This window comes from Euleptes europaea, chromosome 6 (genome assembly GCF_029931775.1).
Source record: "Euleptes europaea isolate rEulEur1 chromosome 6, rEulEur1.hap1, whole genome shotgun sequence".
NCBI classification, from domain to species: domain Eukaryota; kingdom Metazoa; phylum Chordata; class Lepidosauria; order Squamata; family Sphaerodactylidae; genus Euleptes; species Euleptes europaea.
The window spans coordinates 2166457-2193926 of record NC_079317.1 but is presented as its reverse complement, the minus strand read 5'-3'; the positions used below and the strand labels follow the sequence as shown (position 1 = coordinate 2193926).

The 27470-nt window shown below is 46.1% G+C and overlaps 1 protein-coding gene across 1 annotated transcript in view; it reads left to right on the top strand.

The window, feature by feature from the left end:
- MDGA2 (MAM domain containing glycosylphosphatidylinositol anchor 2) overlaps positions 1–24274 on the top strand; it is a 438982-nt gene extending 414708 nt beyond the window's left edge. The window contains exons 12-17 of the mRNA XM_056851084.1: positions 4989–5009; positions 6249–6404; positions 10118–10276; positions 14398–14528; positions 22258–22363; positions 24087–24274. Of these exons, the coding sequence (XP_056707062.1) occupies positions 4989–5009; positions 6249–6404; positions 10118–10276; positions 14398–14528; positions 22258–22363; positions 24087–24175 (662 nt within the window). The 3' untranslated portion in view covers positions 24176–24274. The remainder of the gene's footprint in view (positions 1–4988; positions 5010–6248; positions 6405–10117; positions 10277–14397; positions 14529–22257; positions 22364–24086) is intronic.
- The last annotated feature ends 3196 nt before the right edge of the window (positions 24275–27470 follow it).

Sequence of the window (27470 nt, the reverse complement as noted above, 5' to 3'; positions counted from 1 at the left end):
TTGCATGATTAGGCCGATGCAGTATTGGAAGCCCCACATTTCCTGTCCCGGGGAAACTTGGATTTTAAACATTGTAGACAAAGTCCCTTACCAGAAGCTGCTAAAAAACAGGGTAGGAGAACAAGTCCTCTTATGAACTGGGAGTCGGGTGACAGGCATGGAAATGAAAGTCAGATGCGAGGAGCACATTTAAATGCAATTAATTTTATAAATAGCACATAAACCTTCGTCATCTACAGCCTGCAAATGCCAGAAAAGACTCCATTAGCGGCAAGCAGTACTAGGCGAGTTAATTGAAAGTTTCCAGTGGCTGGAGAGGCGGCAGGTTGCTGGCAGGGAGGGTTTTGCCACCCGGACCAAAAAGCCGACGCAGGCCAGGGCAAGTATTCCTAGGACTGAAGTGGCTGCAGGGAAATGCCAAAGGGCAGGCCGAGGAGGCCCTTTGGTTGCGCAGGTTACAGAAGGGCTGCAAAGCCTTGAAACTCTTAAGGGGAGTTTGGATGGTGTCTTTTTTTTTAACAAAGACCCTCACCAAACTTCATAGTCATAGGAAACTTCATGAGCAAACTTCATAGTCATAGGAAAAGAGGACAAGTCCTCTTATGGGTTGGCAATCAGCTAAAGCAGAGAGTAGGAATCAATGGTCAGTCCTCTCAGGGGAGGGATGTGAGCAGCGGGGTCCCTCAGGGATCTGTAGTGGGATTGGTGCTTTCAGCTTATTCATAAATCAGCAAACTAAGGGAGTAGTGAGGTGGCCAGGTGTGTAAATTATTTGAGGTGGTTAAGACAAAATTGGACTGCGAAGAGCTCCCAAAGAATCTCTCCAAACTGGAGGAATGGGCATTAAAATGCCAATGAGATTCAATGTGAGCAAGTGCAAAGTGATGCATATAGGGGCAAAAAAATCCCAACTTCACATATACACTGATGGGATCTGTGCTGGCAGCGACAGACCAAGAAAGGGATCTTGGGGTGGTAGTGGATAGCTCAATGAAGATGTCAACCCAGTGTGTGGCTGCTGTAAAAAAGGCAAATTCCATGCTGGCTATAATTAGACGAGGAATAGAGAATAAAACTGCTGATATCATACTGCCCTTGTACAAATCTATGGTGAGACCACACTTGGAATACTGTGTACAGTTCTGGTCACCACACCTCAAAAAGGATATTACAGAGTTTGAGAAGGTGCAGAAAAGAGCAACCAAAATGATCAGGGAGCTAGAGCAACTGCCCTATCAGGAGCGATTAAAACACTTAGGGCTGTTTAGCTTGGAAAGGAGGCGGCTGAGGGGAGACATGATAGAGGTCTATAAAATTATGCACGGTTTGGAGAGAGTGGACAGGGAGAAGCTTTTCTCCCTCTCCCATAATACCAGAACGCGGGGTCATCTGCTGAAGCTGGAGCGTGAGAGATTCAAAACAGATAAAAGGAAGTATTTATTCACACAGCATATCACTAAATTGTGGAACTTGCTGCCCCAAAATGTGGTGATGGCTGCCAACTTGGAGGGCTTTAAAAGGGAAGTGAACAAATTCATAGAGGAGGGAGCTATCAATGGCTACTAATCACAGAAGACATCTACTCCCTCCAGTACCAGAGGCACTATGCCTCTTTATATCCGTTGTTAGCACAGGTGGGAAAATGCTGTTGCAGTCACCCTGCTTGGGGGATTTCTAGATGCAGCTAGTTAGCTATTGTGTGAGACAGGATGCTAGAACAGATGGACCACTTGCCTGATCCAGTTGGACTCTTCTGATGTTCTTATAAAGACCTTGGCCTCTATGCCCTGTTTGATGGCCCTCCAGAGGAACTGGTAGGCCACCGTGTGAGACGGGATGCTGGACTAGATGGACCACTGGTCTGATCCAGCAAGGCTCTTCTGATGTTCTTAGGAAGGCCTCGGCCTCTATGCACTGATGTTGGTCCTCCAGAGGAACTGGTTGGTTACTGTGTGAGACAGGATACTGCACTAGATGGACCACCGGTGTGATCCAGCAGGGCTCTTCTGATGTTCTTAGGAAGGCCTCTGTGCCCTATTGCTGGCCCTCCAGAGGAACTGGTAGGCCACTGTGTGAGACGGGATGCTGGACTAGATGGACCACTTGTCCGATCAAGCATGGCTCTTCTGATATTCTTATAAAGGCCTCAGCCTCTGTGCCCTGTTGTTGGACCTCCAGAGGAAGTGGTTGGCCACTGTGTGAGACAATATGCTGGACTAGATGGACCACCGGTGTGATCCAGCAGGGTTCTTCTAATGTACTTGAGCCCCCAGTGCCCAAGTTCAGGACAGCCTGAGGCAGGTTGGCCCTTACAAGATGGACTGTGTCCCTGGAGGGACTTGGCCAGTGCCACAGTCTCTGCTCTGGGACTATTTTCTTGTGTCCATCCACCCCTGAAGGCTAGCAGTGACATCAAGAGAAGGGAATTTGCCATCTGGTCAGTAGGTCATTCCACTAAAATGAACAGTATTAGACAACCTACATGACTGCCCCTCGGTGTGTTACTGCCAGGGAGTTTAGTGTTGGCTGTCTTCGATTTTTCAGTCCAGCAGTGATACCAAGGCTGTGCCAGCCATGACATCTGAAAGAGGAGCACCTGGGAGAGGTCTCTGCTGCTGCTGCCGTAAGCCAAAAGAGGCCACATGTTCCTTGCAGAATGAGTCACTTCGGTCATGTGAATCATCGTACCTGCAATTAGAAGCTTATTAATAGATTAGCGGCACTAATGAAGCGCGCTTGGGCTGCGATTCCAAAAATGGGAGAGGAACAGGGGAGATGACTCAGACCAGCTGGTGGGTGGTAAATACTGCTTCAAAGCAGCATTTCAATATTTGCCCCAGGAACTCTTCCAAGGTCACCTGTGCTGATATTGCCTCAGTGCTCCAAAGAGGCATCTGCCTCAGGAAACTTCTTCTGGGAACTCTCCCAGATGACTCCTCATCCCCCCCTCTGGAATGGATTCTCCCAGCTCCCTTTGGGAAGGAGGAGGGGACTGCCTGCATGCTGAGAGCCAGCGTGGTATCGTGGTTAAGAGTGGTGGAATCTAATCCAGAGAACTGGGTTCAATTCCCCACTCCTCCACATGAGTGGTGGACTCTAATCTGGAGAACCGGGTTCGATTCCCCTCTCCTCCACATGAGCGGAGGACTCTAATGTGGAGAACCGGGTTCGATTCCCCATTCCTCCACCTGAGCAGCGGACTCTAATCTGGAGAACTGGGTTTCATTCCTCTATCCTCCACATGAAGCCTTCTGGTTGACCTTGGGCTAGTCACAGTTCTCTCCAAACTCTCTCAGCCCCAGCTACCTCACCAGGTGTCTGGTGTGGGGAGAGGAAGGGAAGGAGACTGTAAGCCGGTTTGATTCTCCTTAAAAGGTATAGAAAGTCGGCATATAAAAACTCCTCCTCCTCCTCCTCCTCCTCCTCCTCCTCCTCCTCCTCCTCTTCTTCTTCTTCTTCTTCTTCTTCTTCTTCTTCTTCTTCTTCTTCTTCCTCTTCTTCTTCTTCGCTTCCTCTACTGGCTGCCTTGCTGGTCAGGGGCAGAGAATCCAGTGGGAGAAGCCAAAGGTCCCATGTGTGGAGTTGGGCTCTTGCTTATATGTGTTTTCCCCCCTTCTGCTTTGCTGCCTTTTCATGCTTTTATCCTTGTTTTTCCCGTCTAGGATTTATCTGGAGAGGGACCTGGGTGCGAGGGCTATTGCTGCTTTCAGGAACTAAGGCAGGGCTTAGTGGTAGAGCACACAGTTGATGTGTCAACAGCCCCAGGTTCTAGTCTCTGCACACTCTTCCGCATGCCCCCTCCCCCATGGGTGTGCCTCTGCCTCCACCCCTCCTTGCTTTTTTGTAGGCCTTCTGGTGACAATTAACTGAGGGCAGGATGTTGGAGTTGGTGCCAGGCTGCAGGCTGCTGGTTGTGGTTCTCTTGCTGGCTTTTCGGAATTTGTTACATGGATCCCATTCTGGGTGTGGCTGCTGGTTCCTGGTTCTTGACCTGAGCTTCTTCTCGCCAGTGATTCTCCGGTTTAGTGGTGGTGTTTTGACTTTGGCATTTTCCATTGCCTTTGTAATTTTTGATTCAGCACTAGTTGCAAGCAGCTTTGTGAGCTCTTCGTGCCAAAAAGTGGGATAAAAACACATGAAGACATAAATAAGATGGGGAAAATGGCCCTGAAGCTCTGAACGCTGCCGGGCTAGATTGGTGTTGTGTCCAGAGACAGAGAGAGCCAGGGAAAACGAATTGAGAATTGGAAGGAATGGCAGTGAGCAGCCATGGGAGCCTCCTGCTCTTCTGTCCTTGCTGTGACAACCGAGAACATAAGAGGAGCCCCGCTGGATCAGACCGATGGTCCATCTAGTCCAGCTTCCTTTCTCACACAGAGGCCAACCAGTTCCTCTGGAGGTCCAAAGACAGGGCATAGAGGCCGAGGCCTTGATAAGAACATTCCATATCACACAGTGACCTTGTGCCAGTCACAGCTCTCTCCGAACTCTCTCAGCCTCGCCTACTGAACAAAAGAAATCCTAATCAGACCAAATTAGGAAGCTGAAGATATAGTTTGGGTGGATTGAGGTTGAGTTTGGCATCTCGTAGAAGTGAACAGTCCAGGGCCTCTGATTGGATGCCTTGTGAAACAAGAGGCTGGACTAGATGGACCACCGGTCTGATCTTTCAGGGCTTTACTTTTGATCCAGTGTGCCTGAGTGGTTTCAATGTCAGACAGGAGGGACCCAGGTTCAAATCACCAGTCAACCTTGATGCTTGCAGGCGAGTTTGGGGCCAGGAAAGCTCCCCTTAATCCTCTTCCCGAGGGTTAATATGTGGATAAAATGAAGGCAAGGCACAAAGACTGCTTTGGGCTCCTTGAAGGAAGGATAGAATAAAAATGTGAAACATTTAAAAGAATTTGTCATGGACAGAGTCCAACTGTGAAGTAGATGGGTAGGCAATTCTTACTAACTTTAGAATCTTTTCTCTCTTTTTCTTGCAGCCCCAATGAACCCTCACCTACGTAAGTATTTGAAATCACATTAATTGATTAGGATTGGTGGTGGTGCTGATGACGTTGTGCTGGTGATCAATCCTGGCACTTTCTGTTCTAAGCAAAGGGAGCCTGTAATGGAAATTTCAATGCTGGGAGTGCTAGGGACTGCTTTACTAGGTTGATACCTGCACACATAGTATTTGAGACATTTATACTAACCAGTATTACAACAAGAACCTATTATACCAGATGTTTGAGTAATTGAGAATAAAATGTACAACATATACACGTGCCTGGTTGGGTTTGAATTGTTTGTATTGGTATTTGTATTCATTAATGTATTTCTGTAAATGTGTGCAAGTTTACAAAGGGTTTTAATTAACCACTGATGAAGGCCCCATAGGCTGAAATGTGTTTGGTATGTGGTTATAGTTATCAACCTCAGGAAATGCCATTATGTTTTTTTAATGCTTTTAAATAATTTTAACTTTTATATAGCGCTTCTAATAAATTATACTTTCAATATTAATACATAGACTTATATATATTTTCTTTTCACCCAACCTTGGGTACCCAACTTTTGTTTTTAGGTTTGGTTTTATTCCCCTCCTTTTTTCTTCCAAAGCTTAGGGTTGCCAACCTCCAGGTGGTGGCTGGAGATCTCCTGCTATTACAACTGATCTCCAGCCAGTAGAGATAATTTCCCCTGGAGAAAATGGCTGCTTTGGCAATTGGACTCTATGGCACTGAAGACCTTCCTTTCTCCAAACCCTGCCCTCCTCAGTCTCCATCCCCAAAAATCTCCAGGTATTTCCCAACCCGGAACTGGCAACTCTACCAGAGCTCTTTTGGGGTCCCATATGGGTTCCATTTAATTTTTATGCATTTGCCATGAAACAAACAGCATTAAGATCAGAATGATATAACAGGCAGAAAATATCACTGAAAAACACTAAAATGTCAACTGCAGGAGTGAACAAATCAATGACGTTAGGTAAAACCAAGCAAAAGGGCAATGGAATGCTTTCTTATTTAAAAGCCCTCAGATTTGCATAGATTTGTGTCAAAAATAAAAAGCAGCCATTTGAACAGGGGAGGAAACTGGGGGAGGAAGAAAGCCAGTGCAGGGGAAAGCATTGCCGGAAGTTACACCTTTGGGGGAAACTCTGGTTGACTGAATTCCCACCGAGTGGAAAGAAAAACGTGTGAACCCTTGTTGCAATGAAATAAACGATTCATGTGAACTTGGTATGGATCTGTTGGCAGGAGAATTCCACTGCAGTTTTGAAGACAGCAACATTTGTTTGTTTACCCAAGACGCACAGGATAACTTCGACTGGACGAGGCAGAACATCATCCTCAGAGACACAAAGTACACCCCAAACACGGGGCCCACCGCCGATAGGTCTGGCTCCAAGGAAGGTAAAGTGCCTCCAAATTGTTTTTGAAAAGAGCTCTAGGAAGGGAGGATGCCGCCAACAGCAAAAAGGATCTTCACTGTGGATGCGAGGAAATGTGTTGAGATAGATTGCGATAAATCGTGATCTTGTGGATCATAAATTAGACACACACACACACACACAAAGGTTCAAGACACGTTGCTTTTGTTCCCAAAACATAGAGGTTTACTAATCAAAAAGAGGGTAAACTTGGAATATTTATTTTTATTGTTACGGCCATTGGCCAGCACAGAACTTGGAATAGAAATTGATATCTTATAACTACAACTTGTTTCCTAAACTCTTGCTAGCATGTGGCTAACAGGCTATAAGGCTTAAAAACAAGTAAAGAATGTGGTTAACATTATCTACTCGAGGAAGAAGAAGTGAAATGAAGTAAGTCTTCTTTTAACCAAAACAGCAGTTCAACTGAAGCTTCTAGGATCGCGCCAGAACATCCAGATGACCAATAGCTCTTGATCTGACCAATCAACCCTTGCCAAGTGGCTTAGCGCCATCCCCCTGAGTCAATGAAAACAGAAATGCAAACATTTAACTCTTTTTGTAATCCTGGCAGAGACAAAACTCATAGACTAATTCCCAACAATATGTTTCTTCTACCAGATGTTCATGTTAAAAGTTAAATGGAGTTTCTGCCACAAATTTTGAAGAGTTATTGTCAGACTTAAGCATGATTTCACTCCCGGCTTATTTCTGGGTTTCAAAAAAAAAAACTCGGGCATTCGTGCCTATGGGGATTTTTGCAAAACTCCTGGGGGGCATTTATTGAGGTAGAGCCCTCAAATTTACAGTGTTCATGCAAGGGACTCTCCTTGGCTGAACCCCAAAGTTTGGTGAAGATTGGGTCAGGGGGTCCAGTTTTATGGGGTCTGGAAGGGGTCGCCCCCAACCTCCTCCATAGAGAAGAAATACTGAAGTGGCCACAATCAGATTCTCTATTGCGAACTTCACTATGCTTCTCTATGGAGGAGCCCGGCAAACTTTGCCACCATTGAAAGCAATGGGCCATTGCTTTGCTTAGCCTGGAGAGGAGAAGACTGAGAGGTGATCTGATAACCGTCTTACAATCTCCTTCCCTTCCTCTCCCCACAACAGACACCTTGTGGGGTAGGTGGGGCTGAGAGAGTTCGGAGAGAACTGTCACAGGCCCAAGGTCACTCATCAGGTTTCATGAGGAGGAGCAGGGAATCAAACCCGGTTCTCCAGATTAGAGTCTGCCGCTCTTAACCGCTACACCACACTGGCTCTCAATCAGTCTAATTATTCTTGGACTGATTAGGTGAGCACTGCTCACCAGCATCCAGACTAAACTAGCAGAGGTCATAGCAGTAAAGAGCAGATGAGCATGCAGGACATTTGTGATCTACCAAAACTGAATTTAAGAATGAATTGGACTTTTAAAGATTCTTACAGAGTTTTGTAGAAAGAAAAGAGAGCATCTTTCGCTGAATTTCAGCTCCAAGAGATTCAGTTGCATCAGAGGATGTTACCAATTATAAAAACTAGGCAAACATCAGCAAACACATGACTCTGTTGCACTTGCAACCCCTGTTTTATTTTTATTTTCACCATTCCCCTAGGCATTTCATGGCACTTTCCAGCTAAGTAGCAAACATGTTCCTGAGATATTTTTTTTTCCTGGGCAGAGAACCAATTATTAACTCATCGTCACAGCGAAGAACAGACTTTTATAGCAAGTAACAGATCTCCTTGACTCTGGGTGCTTATCTCTTTCAAGGCTAAACAGAAAGCTCAGAGACAGTGAGAAACGCTGGCGTGTAATTCTTACAGGAACCAGTTAACAATACTGAAAACCAAAGGAAATCCAGTCCTGTTAATATTCCAGTGGGAACAAACCTAAAAAATGCATACATGAGTACATAGCATACATGATTAACAATAAATGCCGTCGTAGCCTGAATCCCGCACTACTTTCTTTTCAGCACCCGGCCAAACGTTCCTGTGCACACCCAGGCTTTTGAAAAACCGATGTTTTTAAACATTGTTTTATGGTCTGTTTTTTAGCCTGATCAATGTTTATGACCCATTTTTATCTGCTATCTGTGTTTTATATGTTTTGATGTGGATGTGTTTTTGAATGCCAGGTTTTAATACCTTTTCATGACTGTTTTTCGTTGGTTATGTTTAATTTTGTAAGCCACCTTGGGCTGGCTTCCTGGAGAGGCGGCATAGAAATGTTTCAAGTAAATAAATAATAAATGCAGGGGAAGAGGAGCTGGGTCACCCAGCAGGGACTCACTCGGATGCACAGAAATAATTCCTAGGATCCAGACCATTATTCCACCCCTCCACCACATCAGGTTTTTTGCTAGCTTTTAGGGGGTGGGGGGAAATGGTAGTCCATATATCATTATACCATCTTTCCTCTGGGCCTAGAGCAGGGGCCACTGGGTAGTTGTGAATTTCCTGCATTGTGCAGTGGGTTGAGCTAGATGACCCTGGTGGTCCCTTCCAGCTCTATGTTTCTTTGTTTCTATTACACTGCAGTGGTAAGCCTATTACCATTTTTTTAAACCCTGCAGAAAGCCCTGTGGGGGCACTGGGTGGTGGTCATGAAAGGATAGTGCAGCGAACACCCCCCCCACACACACACACACACAGATCTAGAGCTTTTGTTGCTTCCACAGTGTCTGTGAGGTCACCACAGAGATTTATTAGCCCAATTTTCAGCATCCCTCCCAAAGGGAAGGGGCAGTGGCTCAGTGGTAGAGCATCTACTTGAAGGTCCCAGATTCAATCCCGGCATCTCCAGTTAAAGGGACCAGGCAAGCAGGTGATGTGAAAGACCTCTCAGCCTGAGACCCCTGGAGAGCCACTGCTGGTCTGAGTAGACAATACTGACGTTGATGGACCAAGGGTCTGATTCAGTAGAAGGCAGCTTCATGCGTTCATGTGAGAATCGCCCTTGTCTGCAGGTAGCCATAGAATGTGTAGGCTGATGCACATCTATGGGAGGAGGGGACCAAAGTTGTAGTTAGCCTGGTGTGCTACCCAGCCCAGTGTGTCCACTCAAACCTCTGAGCTCCAGCGTGGTGTAGTGGTTAAGAGCGGTAGTTTGGAGCAATGGACTCTGATCTGGAGAACCGGGTTTGATTCCCCGCTCCTCCACATGAGCGGTGGACACTAATTGGTGAACTAGATTTGTTTCCCCACTCCAACACATGAAGCCAGCTGGGTGACCTAGGGCAAGTCATACTCTCTCAGCCCCACCTTCCTCAGAGGGTGTCTGTTGTGGGGAGGGGAAGGGAAGGCGATTGTAAGCCGGTTTGATTCTTCCTTAAGTGGTAGAGAAAGTCTGCATATAAAAACCAACTCTTCATCTTCTTCATGCTCAGTAGGGACATAAAATAAGCCCCTGGGATGGGCAGGCGGAACAAAGCCTTTTGGTTGGGCAGGCCTGCTGCCGATGGCAGGAAACCAGCCCGGGGATCTGTGCATTCAGCAACAACAGCAAAAGCAATCCTGGGGTGCAAAATGCACAACCCATTGGTTACTTAAGTGCAACCATATGCAGGTTACTCAGAAGTAAGCCCCACTTGTATCCCATGGGAAGTGTGCATAGGATTGCACTGTTGGCCACCCCCAACCCCCACCAGGAAAGGCAAATCCTTTTGGCTCCTCAGATTGTAACCTTGCCTCTTTCTTTCCTCCTAGGATTCTATATGTACATTGAAGCTTCCAGCCCCAGGAAGGAAGGGGATAAGGCCAAACTTATTAGCCCGATTTTCAGCATCCCTCCCAAAAACCCCTACGGGCCCACAACCACTGCATATTGCTTCAGCTTCTACTACAATATGTACGGGCAGCATATAGGTGAGGAGAGGCCACCCATTCATCTGGTACTATTCACCAAAATTGTGCAGAACGCAAGATGTTATTGCATGTTCTCAGGGCATGACATTGCATGTTCTCTCCTTCTGTCTCTGGCTCGGCTCAGGTGTTGTGCAAAAACATGGCTTCATCAAACAACCTGTGATTAGCATGGTCATCCAAAGGCAGACCACTCTACTAACAGAAAGTCAGATTAGGATCTGATACCATGGTTTGTTGTTGGATTATTTGCCACAGTTGATCTCATCTACGGTTTGAATGTAGACATGAGGACATAAGAAGAGCCCTGCTGGATCAGACCAGTGAGGGTCCATCTAGTCCAGCATCCAGTCTCACACAGTGGCCAACCAGTTCCTCTGGAGGACCATCAAACAGGGCATAGAGGCCGAGGCCTTCATATGAACATCAGAAGAGCCCTGCTGGATCAGACCAGTGGTCCATCTAGTCTAGCATCCTGTCACACGCAGTGGCCAATCATTTCCTCTGGAGGTCCAGCAACAGGGCAGTGAGGCCAAGGCCTTCAAACAAACATCAGAAGAACCCTGCTGGATCAGACCAGGGGTCCATCTAGTCCAGCATTCTGTCTCACACAGTGGCCAGCCAGGTTCTCTGGAGGTCCATCAACAGGGCATAGAGGTTGAAGCCTTCCCCTGATGTTGCCTCCTAGCACCTGGATTCAGAGATTGACTGCCTCTGAACATGGAGGTTCCCTTTAGTCACCTCTCCTCCATGAATCTATCTTCCATGAATCTGTCTAATCCCTGGCTTGTCCCACGGCTTCTTCCTCACCACAGGATAACCAACTGCCTCTCTGCCAGAGAGGAGCAGGAAACAGCCAAGGTGATAAAACCAGCATTTGTCAAGACAAACCAGGGTTTCAATTATCATCTGTAATCTGGATCCTGGTGTCCCAAGCTCACCCTAGTTTTGGCTTTTCCGGGAGCTGCAGAGGGAGGGAGGAAGGCAGCAGAAGTCTCTTCCTTGAACTTGTTCCCTTTGGGGAAGTCTTGGAAGAATCAGAATTTAGAATTTATTAATACGGTTGATTGACCAATCCACTGTCAGTACATCAAAATGTCCAAACCCAACAGTGCTATACAGCAGTATTACAAATTGCCTATACAAATGAAAATGCAAAATCAACAAAAACAACCCATAGTTAAAATTACCACATTAAGGTTATAAAATTGTAGAGTATTTTAACAGCCTTTCTCTAGCAAAGCTCTGTGTATTTTAATAGCAGCAGCGCAGAACTTGGCAGTTTGAAACTAGAGCTGCGGAATTTCTCCCAATAGGAGCTTCTTCGCCACGAACTCAGCTGGCTCATCAGGGAATTGGCCAAGCAAGGGGGAAATAAGCTTAGAGCGGACTTTGCAGTAAAATGGGCAACAAAGCAATACGTGTTCAATGATTTCGATGTCCCCTGTCCCACATTGGCAAAGCCTTTCTGCTCTAAGGATCTTCGTATATTTCCCTTCTACTACGGACCAGAAAGAGTGGTGATTTCCCAAGATTTGTCTGGTGTACATTATCTTTCACCTTTTGCTTCAAGTGACTTGATGCCCGGTCTATGCCCAAACCTAAAAGGAAGGATGGGGAGAGATCCAAGGAGGCCATTTTATTAAGGACTGTCTTTAACCATGATGACTGAAACTTATCGTGTAGAAGTAGGAATAGTAGACGACATGGGTTGAAATTTAGTTTGAGCCACAGAGTGACGGAAGCGATACAAACCCTTGCCTCCACCCTCACCAGACCTGCCTCCAGTCGAGCAGTAAGCATTTGATACACAGTGAGGTAGATGAAGGGCTGCTCTCAAAAATTTAGATTGGACCCGCTCCAAAGGGACAAAAGTAGATGGAGATGGCCTGTGTATGGTCCCATGTGTCAGTTGTGCCAATGTTTTCACTTGATAAAACCCCAAGAAGACAAAAATGTCTCTCTCCATAACAGTCCTTGCTTTCCACTTTCCCCCCAAATTAGCTGACGGGCCAAACCGCCCGCCCTCCCCTTCACCCGCCCTGCTTCTGAGCAATCCACCTCCATCTCGTCCTGCCACTCATTCACGAAATCCCTCTATCAACTGCCACATTATGGGGCTCGGCTGTCCAGCCGCCTCTCTCTTTCTCTCTCACCAGGGATTATTCCTCATCGCAAAGCTTTCTGCTCAGGTCCATGTCAGATTTGAGAGACCATTAAATTAGGAAGAATCCGACGGGAGGAGGGCAGGGGCCTCGTGAGCTAAATTGACGTGTCTTGCACAAAAAGGTTCCCGCTGAGTTTGGGGGAAGGGCTTCGGGCTGAGCCCCGTCTCTCATTTTACAAGCGCAGGTCCATCCTGCGGCGTTTTCTAAGCCCCTATTAAGCTCTTTGCCGAGATCAAATGAAGTTGGCTGGCAGCCGCATCCGTAGGCATGAAAACTCTGTTCCTTATTAGAAGTGGAAATGAAAGACGGTGCCGAGCGGACTCGTACTCTCTAGATAAGCCCTTTGAAATCTTCTCCGGGATCAGCAGAACGAGCTCCGAAACCTTTTACTCGAGCACCCAAATAAGTTTGCCTGATTGGCCTCTGCATACCTTTTGGAATGGCCTCATGGAGTTTTTTGCACACAAAAAAATGTTGTTGTTCTTTTAAAAAAACAAAGCAAAATGTATATGTGATTATTTCAGTTTTCAAGCAAGCATAGGGATGGGTCATAAAATAATAAAACCAAAGAAAGTATGCAAAATCCTACAGTGGGAAAGAAAGACACCCTGCACAGTCCTTGTGGAAGAGCTTCTTACATTGGAGGGTGGCTGTTTGGCCAGAGGGTGAGGAACAGGATAGGAAACCCCCCCCCACCGCCACCACCCTTCTGCAGCCCTGTGGGACTTTAGGAGTTCACAAAAGTCACAAGGGAATGAATCATGCTTGCCATCTCCCCACCTAATACAGAAGAGGGAGAGAACAGCATGAAGGTAAGAGCCAAAGTAGGGTTGTGCTCCTGTGGGGGCATTTTTGGAGGTAGAATCCCCAAATTTGCAGCGTGGCTGCAAGGGACTCTCCTTAGATGGTCACTGAAGTTTGGTGAACTTTGGGACGGGCAATTCTATGGGCCTCCAAAGGGCTCACCCCCATCCTCGAGGCATTTGTGAGCTGAGCTGTCCATCAGTTTTCAGGTTCAGAAGTTCAACATTGCCAAGGACTGGTGGAAAGAGCCTATTGGCAGGCTGATGCCTCAAAGTCTGGAGGCTCCTTTTGTATCTGGGGTATGAAGTCCATGCAAATTAGCTTCCAAACTGAGGAAAAAGGCTTAAACGCAAGAAAAAAATAAAGCACTGAAAACATTTCTTTGGGTGGCAAATGACATCCTGTGAACAGTCCTTTATTACAGTCATCAAAAATCTGATTTCAAGAGATGGTCACGGTATGGGGAAATGAAGCCACTACTCTGAGCGACCTTCTTTTTGAAAGCAGGTTTTCATGGGGGGGGGGGGGTTGAAGTCTCAACCACGGGGGCTGTCTGAAGGAGATTGCTCATCCACGTGGGTGAGGGAGTCTCCTTTGGAAGCCTGGTGGTGTGAGCAGCTTTTGAAGATGGCTCTTTTTAGTTAGAGGGTATATACCTCCGGATGGGACTGGGTGAACCCTGATTAACCCATTGAATGGTTGGTCAGACCAAGTTGGTTCCGATTACATGACTCAATCTCAAAAGGGTCCCAGCTATGGGACCCTAACAAAACCAGGGGGGAAAAGATAGAAAAATGGGAGAAAGAACAGAGCCGTGCGTCTGAGCAAAGTCAAATAGCCGAACCTGAAAAAGCCGAATAATTATTTGGCTTTTTCAGGAATTGCCTATTTGGCTTTGGGAAGATTCTCAGGTTTTGGGATTTGGTAAAACCAAAACCTGAATATAGCTGAAACGGCTAATTTCAGGTTTATTTTTGGTTCGGGTGTACTGATATGCACAACCCTAAGCCAAAGTCCCCAGCAAGGTTGTGCTGCACCCCCTCGGTTTCTCTCTTCATTATGAAGTTTCTGCTTTGGGGGTTCCTCTCCCAGAGAGCTGCAGACTTGTAAAATTTTGTTTGTTTGTTATTTTGTGGTCTTCTTTTGTTTAAGGAACCTTGAATGTTTACCTGCGGTTAAAAGGTCAGACTGGACTCGAAAGCCCGTTCTGGTCTTCAAGCGGAAACAAAGGACAGCAGTGGTTTCAGGCCCGGATCAATATTCAGCCGAACACTTCATTTCAGGTAAGAGAGGATAAGCCACCTACGGAGGGTGGGGACGCCATCGGCATGGCTGCCAGTTCTGAATTCCCCACTGCCACTTGTTGGTTTGTCCTTTTATCAGATTTATCGATTAGACTCTCTCCAAGTGACTTGTGTCATAAAAAAAGCCCTGTGAAAAACACAGTGAATACCAACAAAAACTTGCAGTGAAAGCAAGCTCACAAAGACCGCAAGCAAAATCCTAAAAACTTCAGCCAAAGCTGTGGCTGCAACAAACGGCAACCTCAGATAGCAGTTAAGTTTCCACCCGACACCAAATTGAAAGTAAAGAGATGGCTAGGTAAATATCCCTCAGTGAAGAATTCCAAGGGGGAGCCAACACCTCAGAAGTCCCTGCTACATGCCCTGGATGGTCCTAGGACAAGGTCTTCCCACCAAATCTAAAGAAAGGGGGAGGAATGTCTGGCAGAAGGTAGCCTTTTAGGCAGGGGTCCCCCACACCTTTCCTGGGACCCACTAAGTGTTTTTAGAAGGCGGGTGGGACCAGGTAGGTGTTCTCCCTAGCAAGACTTCTGATTAGCCATTGGGGGATTTGATTGGCTGTACAGATTTTTTAAAAGATGTTGCTTTGGCAGTGGCCACCATCACAGCACAAGGATCTTCCCAGTGTGACTGAAGGTCAGCTGCAGCAGCCATTTTGTGGCAGCCATGCTATGCCAGCTCTCTATGTAACTATATATAGCTCTCTATATAACTCTGTAATAGTAATGCAATGTGTTGTACTAATTAGAGCAGGGGTTCCCATTGTGCACACGTGAAGCTGCCTTATACTGAATCAGACCCCCCTTGGTCCATCAAAGTCCGTATTGTCTACTCAGACCTGCAGCGGCTCTCCAGGGTCTCAGGCAGGGGTCTTTCACACCACCTGCCTGCCTCGTCCCTTTAACTGGAGATGCTGGGGATTGAACCGGGGACCTTCTGCATGCCAAGCAGATGCTCTACCACTGAGCTACAGCCATGGCACCTACCAACACCTCTCCTAGTGCCCACCAAGTGTTTTTATGGGGCCATGTGTGGCTTTTGCCCAACAGGGCTTCCGATTGGCCATTGGAGATTTGATTGGTTGTACAGGTTTTTTAAAAACATTGCAGCTGCCATCACAACACAAAGATCCTTACTGTGTCACTGAAGGTAAGCTGTGGTAGCCATTATGTGGCTGGCTCCGCCTTCTGTGGCAGCTATTTTGTGGCTGCACCCACCATGCTGTGTCAGAAATCCAAAGGAAATCACAGGCTCAAAAATGTTGGGGATCCCTGCCCTTAGGCATGCCAGACCCGGATCATGTAGGGCTCCATTGTTATTTTGAACTGGGCCTAAACGGCATGGCGAGTCCTTAGACTCAAGCCCTAACTAGGAATCTGTCTGCCTGTGCAGCAGAAGGAGGAAGCAGAGTTCTCAGTTAGCCTTTGTCACTTCAGAGCGGAAGATGACACCTGCAGTGATCCCTTACATAAACAAATGCCTGCAGGTAGAAAGGTAGTCCCTCAAGAGAGATATTCCCAGCAGGGGTGGGGAAACCAACCCATTTCTCCAGATTAGAGTCCGCCGCTCATATGGAAAGGTGGGGAATCAAACCCAGTTCTCCAGATTAGAGTTCACCGCTCCTAACCACTACACCACACTGGCTCTCTTTGCAATACCCCCCTACCCCCACCCAGCCCTTCTGCTGTTCATAGCTCTCTATATAACTCTGTTGGCCAAGTAAATGCAGCACTTTATGCATCTGATGAAGTGGGCTTTAGCTCACAAATGGTTCGGTGGCAATAAAGACTGTTCCTTGCCGGAGATTTTTGTTGTTCTTTTGGCAGCAGCAGAGCAACCAGGCTGCTGCTGCTGCTTCTGCTTCTTCTGCTTCTTCTGCTGCTTCTTCTTCTGCTTCTTCCTCTTTTTCCAAGGAATCCCTGGGGCTAATGGTTCTTGGTCAAGGTTCTGATTCTGCTTTCCCAACTGCGCTTCTGTATGAGTAAGAGAGAGAGAGAGAGAGAGAGAGAGTCCCCTGTCTTCCTTTTTTTAATGTGCAAAGCACCAGAAGTTACATGCTGTTTATCTAATCACTTGTAGCTAATCCAAAGTTTTACAAAATAGTAGTAACAAAAAAGGTTCAATTAAATTGCAAAACATGTATTACAGTATACAAATAATGAGCAAACGCAAAAAGCAGAAGTGTTGATAATATAACATAAAACCACAGCAGTGACAGGTTTGCCAGCTAGTATCTCGTCTCGATATCCTTCTTTGGACTGCAACCTTTAAATTCAACAACAAACAGAAGTATAACTAGTACAAGTATCACACAATAATTGCATATAACTTATTTATAAGCAGTTACACAAGACTTACTGTAGCTATCATCAGTAATGATGTTATATGTTATATTATCAACACTTTTGCTTTTTGCGTTTCTCATTATTTGTATACTGTAATATATGTTTTGCAATTTAATTGAACCTTTGTCGTTACTACTATTTTGTAAAACTTTGGAGTAGCTACAAGTGATTAGATAAACGCCTTGTAACCTCTGGTGCTTTGCACATTTTCCCCCTCTGTCTCCTATCAGAGGTTTCTCCCCCTTCTTTTCCTCTTTGCTTTTTTTTTTTAAACCATGCAACAAATTTAGGGCTATGGAAAGACTGAACAAATAAAGCAAAATAAATGTCAGCCGAGCTGGGACTTTCAATCACTTTCCGGCTGCTCCTGCCCCAACAAACTTTATTTTGCATTTAAGAGCCTAAACGGGAAGGGAGCATAAACCTGCTAGTTAATTTTAAGGAGAGAGAATTGGAGTGAATCTCTGTCTGCCATAAATGTGATTGCTCTGACACAGAAATTAAAGCTTTTTTATAGGTTAATTTGTACGCTTAAGTGCATCCCGGATTTATTTGATGCCTTCCTGGCCCACATAACATCCACGAAGGGTTTTTCATCTGAAGAGGGGATTATCAGTGCTTTACAGCAATCCCCGGTGCAAAATGACCAGTGGAAATGGGAATAAATTCTTGCACTATCGTCTCCCGCAATGGCAGTTTAATAATTCCAGAGTGTCATCATTCTGCTTTGTTTTTTATACAGATGGGAAAAGAACCGAGGCAGGCCTTGCCAGTTAAGCAGTAGCCTACTACTAAACTCAACCCTTCCTTTTTCAAGTAGAGATGCATTCCTGGCTGTCCCTGGAAATCTACTACCCGAAATGAGTACTAGTCATGTGTGTGTGTGTTAAGTGCCGTCAAGTCGCTTCCAACTCATGGCGACCCTCTGAATGAAAGTCCTCCAGAATGTCCTATCTTTGACAGCCTTGCTCAGATCTTGCAAATTGAAGGCTGTGGCTTCCTTTATTGAGTCGATCCATCTCTTGTTGGGTCTTCCTTTTTTCCTGCTGCCCTCAACATTTCCTAGCATGACTGTCTTTTCCAGTGACTCTTGTCTCATAGTCATGGTGCATACCTATTCTCTCTAGGATCAGAGGAGGATGCCTGTTATATTAGGTGCTGTGGAACACAGGCAGGGTACTACCAGCTGCAGCCATCTTTGCCCTGTTGTTGGCCCTCCAGGGGAACTGGTTGGCCAGTGTGTGAGGCAGGATGCTGGACTAGATGGACCTCTGGTCTGATCCAGCGGGGCTCTTCTGATGTTCTTATAAAGGCCTCAGCCTCTGTACCCTGTGCTTGACGCTCCAGAGGAACTGGTTGTCCATTGTGTGAGACAAGATGCTGCACTAGATGGACCCCTGGTCTGATCCAGCAGGGCTCATCTTATGTTATGTACCCTCTGAAACTGATTTATTTAAATGTCCAAAAGCATGTTAATGCAGCCATAGACATTTAAATCTGTGATAAATAAATAAAAAAGAAATATCCTACCCTTCTGTGCTGGTCTAAGTAGCCCTTAGTTAATGGTTGCTTGGTTGATTATCGATCTGCTTGGATCAGCAGGACTTTTCACATGCACAGGTTTGGAGTGGGGGGGGGGAACCAACGCAAACATGTTTGGCAGGCATTTGAGTTATTTCTTGCCTGTCAGTTGGCTGACATATTAATGTCTTATTCGAACACAGTCAGTTTGACTGTTGACGGCATTCCACACCGATTTGGGGGCATCCCTAGTAGAGAGGGCTGTTCTGTATGGAAGATCCAGTTACCTCCTTGTTTCTCCAAGGTCCTGGAGGTAATCAAGCAGCAGGAGAACAGCTGGAAGCAAGTCTCAGCCCACGCCCGGCAGAGTAACTATACAAAATAATGCAGGGTGCACAGTTCTACTCCCCTTGGTGCAGAATGCTGATGTGAAGTTTTGGCTTGGAGAACTCTTCTTCCCCCCACCCCACCCCTTGCTTCTTGGTACGCAAAACACACCACTCTGGGGGGACCCCGAGCATTCCAGTTCATTAAGGCAACTCACTTTGCAGCCGCTGACCTTTGCTTCTATTGATCCTGCTCAGATGGAACAAATGGAGAAAGTCACTTGCTAAAGTGAATTCCACAGGCTGAGGCATGCAAACAAGGCCAAGTCAGCTTGTCCTGAGCACAGCAATTAGCCCAGGGACACGCTGGGGATTGAACCTGGGCCTTTCTGCATGCAAAGCAGAGGATCTTCCACTGAATCCGTAACACTCTCCTCCAACGCCACGTTTCAAATCGGCTTCCTTCCTGTCAGCTCTCCCTCCCTCCTTAGCTAGCTAGACAGCTAGAGGCTTCTGTTTCTCAGCTTTCCTGTCGGAAATGTAGTTCCCCTCAATAAAGAGCAACTTTATCTTTAATCAGTGAGTCTGATGCTTCTCTGGGTATTTAGCACACTCTGCCACTCTGCCAACAGAAGGAGCGCCAAGTGTTTGCTTCGAAGAGGAGACCCAGCCCTCCTCCGACCGCCCCTCCCTTGCTCTCCAGTCAACCCAAGCCCAGTTTCTCTCAGGAGCCGGCCGGGATCTCGGCTGCATCCCCACATTGCTAGATATTTATTTTTGTATTATTTCTTATTTCAACTTACTATCCCGCTCTCCTAGGGTTGCCAGCTCTGGGTTGGGAAATACCTGGAGGTTTTGGGGGATAAATAACAAGGCTGTCACATTAGTATCTAAACTGGCAGGTCTCAATCTGGATGAGAGCCATCTGGTTTGGAAAGTCCCTGGGAAAGTCCCTGACTGAGGTCATACTGTCAACCCGGTAGAACCTGATTAGGCCAAGCTGATGCAAGATCCTGCAAGAGGTGGCATGACTAAGCGCCTCACTTGATTGGTGGTTAGGACTCAGGAACTGTATATATGTGTGGATCCCTGTAACTGTTGTGTGGGAGATTATTTAGTGGAAGAAGAACGTGAGTGGAGTTGTTGTAAACTATCACTGTAAATAAATCAAGCACTGCTTTTACGTAGCAAGGTCTCTGGTGGCTTCCTGGAACGTCTGACCAATCCGCTAAGCTCCCGCGACAGGAGCCGGAGTTTGGAGAAGGGAGGGACTTCATTGCTATCGAACCCAATTGCCAAAGCAGCCCTTTTCTCCAGGTGAACTGATCTCTGTTGCCTGGAGATCAGTTGTAATAGCAAGAGATCTCCAGCCACCCCCTGGAGGTTGGCAGCCCTATGCTCTCCCAAACCCAAGGTCAGGGAGAGTAGGGATAGTAAGTTCACTCACCGTTGAACTAGAACAGTCACTTGGAACTGAATTGTCCACACGAGGGAAAGCCATTTGTGAATTCTTGCTGTTTCTCGATATCCGCGGACATCTGGGTGCCGCCTCAGCTTCCCACTCTTGCTTCCTGCTCTGTTGCTACCCATTGCAGGAACAACCTCCCTCATCTCCTTTAGGTGAGCCTTTTACAAATGGAGATCACATATTTGCAGATATGTGTCCCTAATAAAGCTCCAGGTTTCTGAGCCACTATTGTTTCTGGTGCCGAGTCGTTTTCTGTTGCCCCAGAAGGTCGGACCAGAATCAACGGGTAGAAATTAAATCAAAAGAGTTTCTGTCTAGACATTAGGAAGAATTTTCTAACACTCAGAGTGGTTCCTCAGTGGAACAGGCTTCCTCGGGAGGTGGTGAGCGCTCCTTCCCTGGAGGTTTTGAAGCAGAGGCTAGATGGCCATCTGTCAGCAATGCTGATTCTATGACCTTAAGCAGATGATGAGAGGGAGGGCACCTTGGCCAACTTCTGGGCATGGAGTAGGGGTCACTGGGTGTGTGGGGGGGAGGTAGTTGTGAATTTTCTGCATTGTGCAGGGGGTTGGACTAGATGACCATGTTGGTCCCTTCCAACTCTATGATTCTATGATTGGGGATCAATTAAAAAGGCAGGAGACCAGCCTTCCAAAATGGCATCGGGAGTGCAATAGCCTGATCTCTGGGGCAACCTGTGCTCTTGCTCATGAACTTTGGCAGTTAAACCTACAGGACATTGTGCTATTAATGTTTGTCAAGACTTCAATAGCCTCCAAACTAAGAGGGAAGATTCTGCGTTTGTCTCTGTTATAAACTGGCCAACATTAGTCTTCTGTGTTTTTCTGGAAGACGGGTAGGATTTAGACCTGTTGGGTGTAAAGAAGAAGCAGACGTGTCCGCCTGATCCTCTCCTGCGACAGCATTTTACAGGTTCAGATCTTTTCATGTTGATGGCAGCCCGTAGGGTAATCGCAAAATGCTGGGAAACTGCAGAACATTTAACACCACATGCTTGGTATTCAGAACTGTAGCAAATAGCTATGGCAGAAAAATTGACACATCAACTTAAGAGTAGTCAAAGGTAACGCTAAAATATCAGACTTCTATGAAACATGGCATGATTGCATTTCAGCATCTATCTAAGCCCTTCCTCAGATTATGGAAAAGGAATGAAGTCCAAAATATATAAAGAATTACTTTTTAAAAACCCAATGCCACCAATGAATTCCTCTCTTATCTGTAATTGTAAGATAAATTGGAAAATGTGTTAAATACTAAGCCCTCTGTCAATAAGCTGATTCAACTTTGGGGGGGGGGGGCGTGTTTTTGTTTATTATATTGTTTCTATATTTGTTTTTAATTTTATTAATAACCTGCCCTGCCCAGCAAGCCTGCAAAGGTCCAAAATATTACCTCTTATCATGCAATGAATCCAGTTATAAATTTATAAATTTAAATCTTTTAAATTAAGCATACAGCAAACAGGTTGTCTATTCACCAGGTCAAGTACAAAATAAACATATGCTTAAAAAAATCAAGTTGTAGATAAGCCTAACAAATTAAAGCACTAATATTTCGAAATACAATCAGGTTGTAATTCCACAGGTAATATACACTCTTATCAGGTTGTAATTCTACAGGTAATGTACAATAGTAGCTCCACAGGTAATGTACAGACAAGTTCCCGGGTATAAACTTGTTTCATAGAAAACTTCTTCAGTTAGTATTCTGAACTTGTGTCATGAAATAATTTCTTCTGTTATTATTCTTTGCTCCTAAACCAGCAAGCCAGCTCAGGGCAGATAACATCAATTTAAAGTCTAATAATCACACAGTTACATAGTACTAATAATAAGTAGTCCAGTTACGTAGTACTACTAATAATCATAAAACCAACATTAAAATTGCATAACTTAAAAACCACAAGTCAAAAGGTACATTGTTATCAAAAAGGGATGTTGCTATTGTTGTTTGTTTGGGTGGTGGTTTTCTGTTTGGAAAATTAATACAATTAAAAAAAAAAGGATATCTTCATTGCATTGCAGGTGGTTTTTGAAGGGATCCGCGGCCGAGGGATGGAAGGGGACATCGCCGTCGATGACATTTCAATTGTGGAAGGGGAGTGCACAAAATCGGATTACATAAACAACCGTAAGTGAGCTCCTCCTTGACCCACCCAGCCTGCCCCTCCCCCTGTAATCCAAGGAATATCTTTGCCCCAGGCCAGCCTGTGTTCCTTCTGCGAGATTTTAATCTGTGTTTAAACTCTTAGAATCACAGAGTTGGACGGGACCACCAGGGTCATCAAGTCCAACCCCCTGCACAATGCAGGAAATTCACAACTACCTCCCCCCTCCACACCCCCAGTGACCAGAAGATGGCCAAGATGCCCTCCCTTTCATCATTTGCCTAAGGTCACAGAATCAGCATTGCTGACAGATGGCCATCTAACCTCTGCTTAAAAACCTCCAGGGAAGGAGAGCTTACCACCTCCCGAGGAAGCCTGTTCCACCGAGGAACCACTCTAACTGTTAGAAAATCCTTCCTAATGTCTAGACGGAAACTCTTTTGATTTAATTTCAACCCGTTGGTTCTGGTCTAGCCTTCTTGGGCAACAGAAAACAACTCAGCACCATCCTCTATATGACAGCCCCTCAAGTACTTGAACATGGTTATCATATCCCCTCTCAGTCTTCTCCTCTCCAGGCTAAACATACCCTGCTCCTTCAACCTTTCCTCATAGGACTTGGTCTCCAGGCCCCTCACCGTCTTTGTTGCCCTCCTCTGGACACGTTCCAGCTTGTCTACATCCTTCTTGAATTGTGCCCAAAACGGAACACAATACTCTAGCTGAGGTCTTTTTGAGGCTCATCCCTTGCTGTGCTGCCCTCGGCCCTCAGTCGTCACATTGCTTTACTTCCTTGGATTTCTTCTATGGAGGTCCATTTAGTTACATGAGCTCTTCTGAGGGATGCCACGCCCACACTAGCACCCCCGGGAACTGTTTGGGGGTGGGGCTTGGGTGGGAAAGGCACTACTGGTGCCTTGGCATCACTGCCCCCTGCAGTGCTGTAGAAATTCCCCAAAGTCCTGGAGTGTTGGGGGCCTATTGACATCACTTCCGGGTCTTCACCCGGACGTGACATCAAAATTTCATTGGCGTTGTCTTCCCACCCCCCAATTTCCCTCCTCCCCACTGGAGCAACAGCAGGCAAAGCAGCATGAGGGCAGGAGTCCTCTCGCCCTCGTTGAGCACCTGGCAATTCTAGCCCTGCCCCCAGTCTGAAATGGTGCCAGCCAGACGCAGCATAACCACTTCAGGGAGAAATGGTCTAAAACAGGACTGATGAACTCAATTGTTACGAAGGCCGGATGTGACATAAATGTCACTTGGTCGGGCCAGGCCGTGCCTTGTCGGCCCAGATCGAGAGTGGGGGGGGTGGCTGCCTCGGCTGGCTTGCGGGTCAGATAAGAGCTCTCAAGGGGCCGGATCCGGCCCACGGGCCTTTTGTTTGACACCCTGGTCTAAAACGTACTGGGTAGGGTTGCCAGACAATGGCTGGCAATCAGCAGGCATTGGGAGGCGAGGAGATGGGGAGTGTTACATCACTCCCAAGGGAAAGCAGGAAGTGACATCACCCTGTTTTAGAAATTGCTCCAAACTCTCCCATAAAACCATAGAGTTTCCTGCGATTCTTAGAGCAACGTGACGTCCACTTTTGGTTTTCCCCCTGAAGTGACCTAACACCGTTGCCTGAGAGCAGCGTTTTTTCCCAGTAGTGGGAAAATGGCAAGCCTGGTGCTGGACAGAGTTGCATTGAAGGGTCCATCCAGTCCGCAAGGTTCTTAACTGTGCTTTTCGGCTTCTGTTTAGATATACCTTCTGGTGCTGTCAGGACGCTGCCACATATACGGATTCTCCCAGTTTTCCTGCTCATGTCTGTCTTAAGTCATCAAAGGTGACCTTATTCCGGCAGAGGCTACAACACAGACGTTCCACGCACCGGCATGAAGAAAAGAGTCTTTGTAAAACAAACATTTAAAACAAAAACAAAACAAAAACTACCAAAGATTCCTCCACTGACTGACTCAAATACGATGGAAAAAAAAATTTAAAAATCAAACTTAAAAAAGTATATATATAAAAAGAAGCATTGGGAGTTTATTAAAAAAAACGAACGAAGGGATTACGGGCACATAACTGTACCGTGGACCACGCGTTGAAGTGAAGGGGAGAGACCTTCAGGTGCTTTAGTGGTTAAATTAGTGACGAACAAACAGAAAGGGGAGAAAAGGAGCTCAGCATCCACTGGAAGGACTCTTGTCAAAAGAGCGATTCGAATTCCTTGTCCAAGCACAAAGTCATGGCTTGTTTTGTTTCGAGTGAATAGTTTGCTTGTCGCCATGGACCACCCAACGGCCTGCCGAAGGAGAGATTTGGTTTTTAAGACACCAGGAGAGAGAAAAAGGAGGAAAGAAAAACCCCTACACCTCAGTGTAAAACAGGGTACGAGAGGGGCTGGCGTTCCCCCCCCCCTTTCACACCAGGTTTTTTGCGTCGAGTTCAGTGCAAGTTGTAGGCCCTTCTTCTGCCTCTCGCCACCGCCTTCCGCAGGAAGTGGCCCCAGACACCTGAGCTGTTGAAGACATTCTGTTTCAGTTCCTCATGGCAATGCTAGATAGCAGTATGCAGCCTCCTCTTTGCATGCATTACTTAATTCCAGGACGTACATACGGCGACGACACAGATTTTGTCCAGAGTTTGCTTGCGGCCACCTGAACACACCGAGACACCCCGCCCCCGCCCCCCTCTCCGAGCCCTCCCACGATCCCGCCCCTCGCTTCACTCCCCCGTCCCGTTCCCGACTGAATCATCCGTTCTAACCAAGTGACAAAACCAAACTACCATCTTTTTTCTAAAATGCCATGGAAACCAAGTGCCTTCAATGAAAACAAGCCTGAGAAAAAAACGAAAAGGGGAAAGATCCGGAAACGTTCCAGCGGAGAGAAGCTTGCATGGCTCGGGCGTACGTTTGCGCAAACTCTTTTTTTTTCTTCCCGTAAAAGCAAACTACAGAGCAAAACTGCAGGCCAGGAGAACAAAATCAAAAACACATAGAAGCCACTTAACAGAGATGGATTGACTTGAATTGGAGGATAAGCCCTTCTCGGATGAGACGTGTGTCATTGAACCTTCCCGACCGTCATGGCCTGAGGAAACAGTTTCCGTCTAATGTCGGGAGATGGGAGCAGCCCTCTCTTTTCAGGTTACCGAGTGGGGTCGGCTGGAGCCACGGAAGGTTGATAGCCAAGAAGGTGATGGTTAAAACACACACACACACACACAGTCACACACACAAGTGATTTTTCTTACTCTAACCTCTGTGCGGAATGAGATTGGCCCTAACTTTAGAGAGGAGCGTGAGCAAGGGGAGATTACCGCGCGTACGAAAAAGAAACGAAACTTTTGACGGCGTAACACAGACCAGCCGACCTGGTTCCATTTCCAGACACGGAGAAGATCTAAGGCCTCTGCCCTTTTATCAGACTCTGTGCAATTGTGAAATATTATTTTATTATTTTAGCAAAATTTAAAAGGAAAAAAAACACTTTTACAAAAATAAAAAATAAAACCTGTAAGAATTATTTTCAGCTACCTGACTCCATCCCATAACTGTAATCAGCCAGTTTTCCAATACAGTGTAAATTTCCCCTTTCTACGCAAATTCGAAGTCCGTGCCCCTTAAATTATCTCCACGTTTCATTAAAGAGAAGACTTTTTGTCTAAGCAAGGATTATTATAATTATTATGACTATCCTATGTTCTTTCATGACCCCAGGACGAAAAAGAGGGGGAAATTCTTATATGCAAATAATTCGGATTTTAAAAGGGAAAAAAATAAGTATAACATTTGAAAACGTGATTATAAAAAAAAGCACAAAGCGATGCAGTAAACAGTGAGGAGGCTTGATTTGTTTATTTTTTAATTCTGTAGAAAAAAGTTTGTGCAGATTCAGTCATTCAACTGAAAGAGATAATTTTACAAATATGTTCAATAAAGCTTATTTCCAGGTAAGGTATGGTAAGTGACACGTGTATTTGTTGAGCGCTTCAGGCACCCAACGGTCTCACTAGTGACGCTGCAAAGTGCAAACCTCAAAAGTCCACGTCTTCAAAAATCCAACTTGTGCTGCTCAAAGTCCCCGTTGTCTCAGGGGCTTGTATCGATCATTGTTCCCAATTAAAAAACAACAGTCTTTTGAGTATATCTGCACAAGCACCGTTGGTAGTGTACTTCATTGCATCAGTAGTTGTCTGAGAGCTGCTCTTAGTACCTGCTCAGAAGCTGTTTCTCAGAACTTCCACATAGAGATTTTGTCGTCCAGATTGAAGTGTTTTTATTTTTGGGGTATCCACATGACGTCATTCTCAACTCATCTGCTCTGCAGGTTTCCCCGTGCTTTGCTTTCCAGAGCATGATTGTTCCAAAGCCCGTTGTGTGTCTTTTTTTAAAGATCCCAAACACCTGCTCATGCCACATGGACGATAAGGTGTGCATTGTTTAATGTATCACCCACGTTGGCCCGTTTCCCTTGCCTCGGTCCCCCTCGTTTACCATCCCCCAGCATCGTGTAGTGGTTAAGAGTGATGGTTTGGAGCAGTGGAGTCTGATCTGGAGAACCAGGTTTGATTCCCCACTCCTCCACATGAATGGCGGAGGCTGATCTGGTGAACTGGATTTGTTTCCCCACTCCCACACATGAAGCCAGCTGGGTGACCTTGGGCTAGTCACACTCTCTCAGCTTCACCTACCTCACAGGGTGTCTGTTGTGGGGAGGGGAAAAGAAGCTGATTGTAAACCGGGTTGATTCTTCCTTAAGTGGTAGAGAAAGTCGGCATATAAAAACCAACTCTTCTTACTTTTGAAGGGCTTTCTTGAGGTTTCAGCATTATGATGGTAGCATGGGAGAAGGAATGGCATCATGGGAGGCTGAGGCAAGGAAAACTGCCATGTGGGTGTTTGGTTACTATTGCAAATCCATCTGCATTCACAGCATCAGTGAAAGCTAGATGGAGAATCAACGCCATATGGAAGCAACCCTAGAAAGCACGGTATAATTTCCTTGGCCGCCTGATTCATTTAGGAAGGCCTACAGTTCCTATGTAGACACCCAGAATTCTGCTGGGGTCAACTGGGAAAAGTAAATTATAGGAAAGATGTCCTATTTAAAGAACCATTTTCAGCAACACCACACC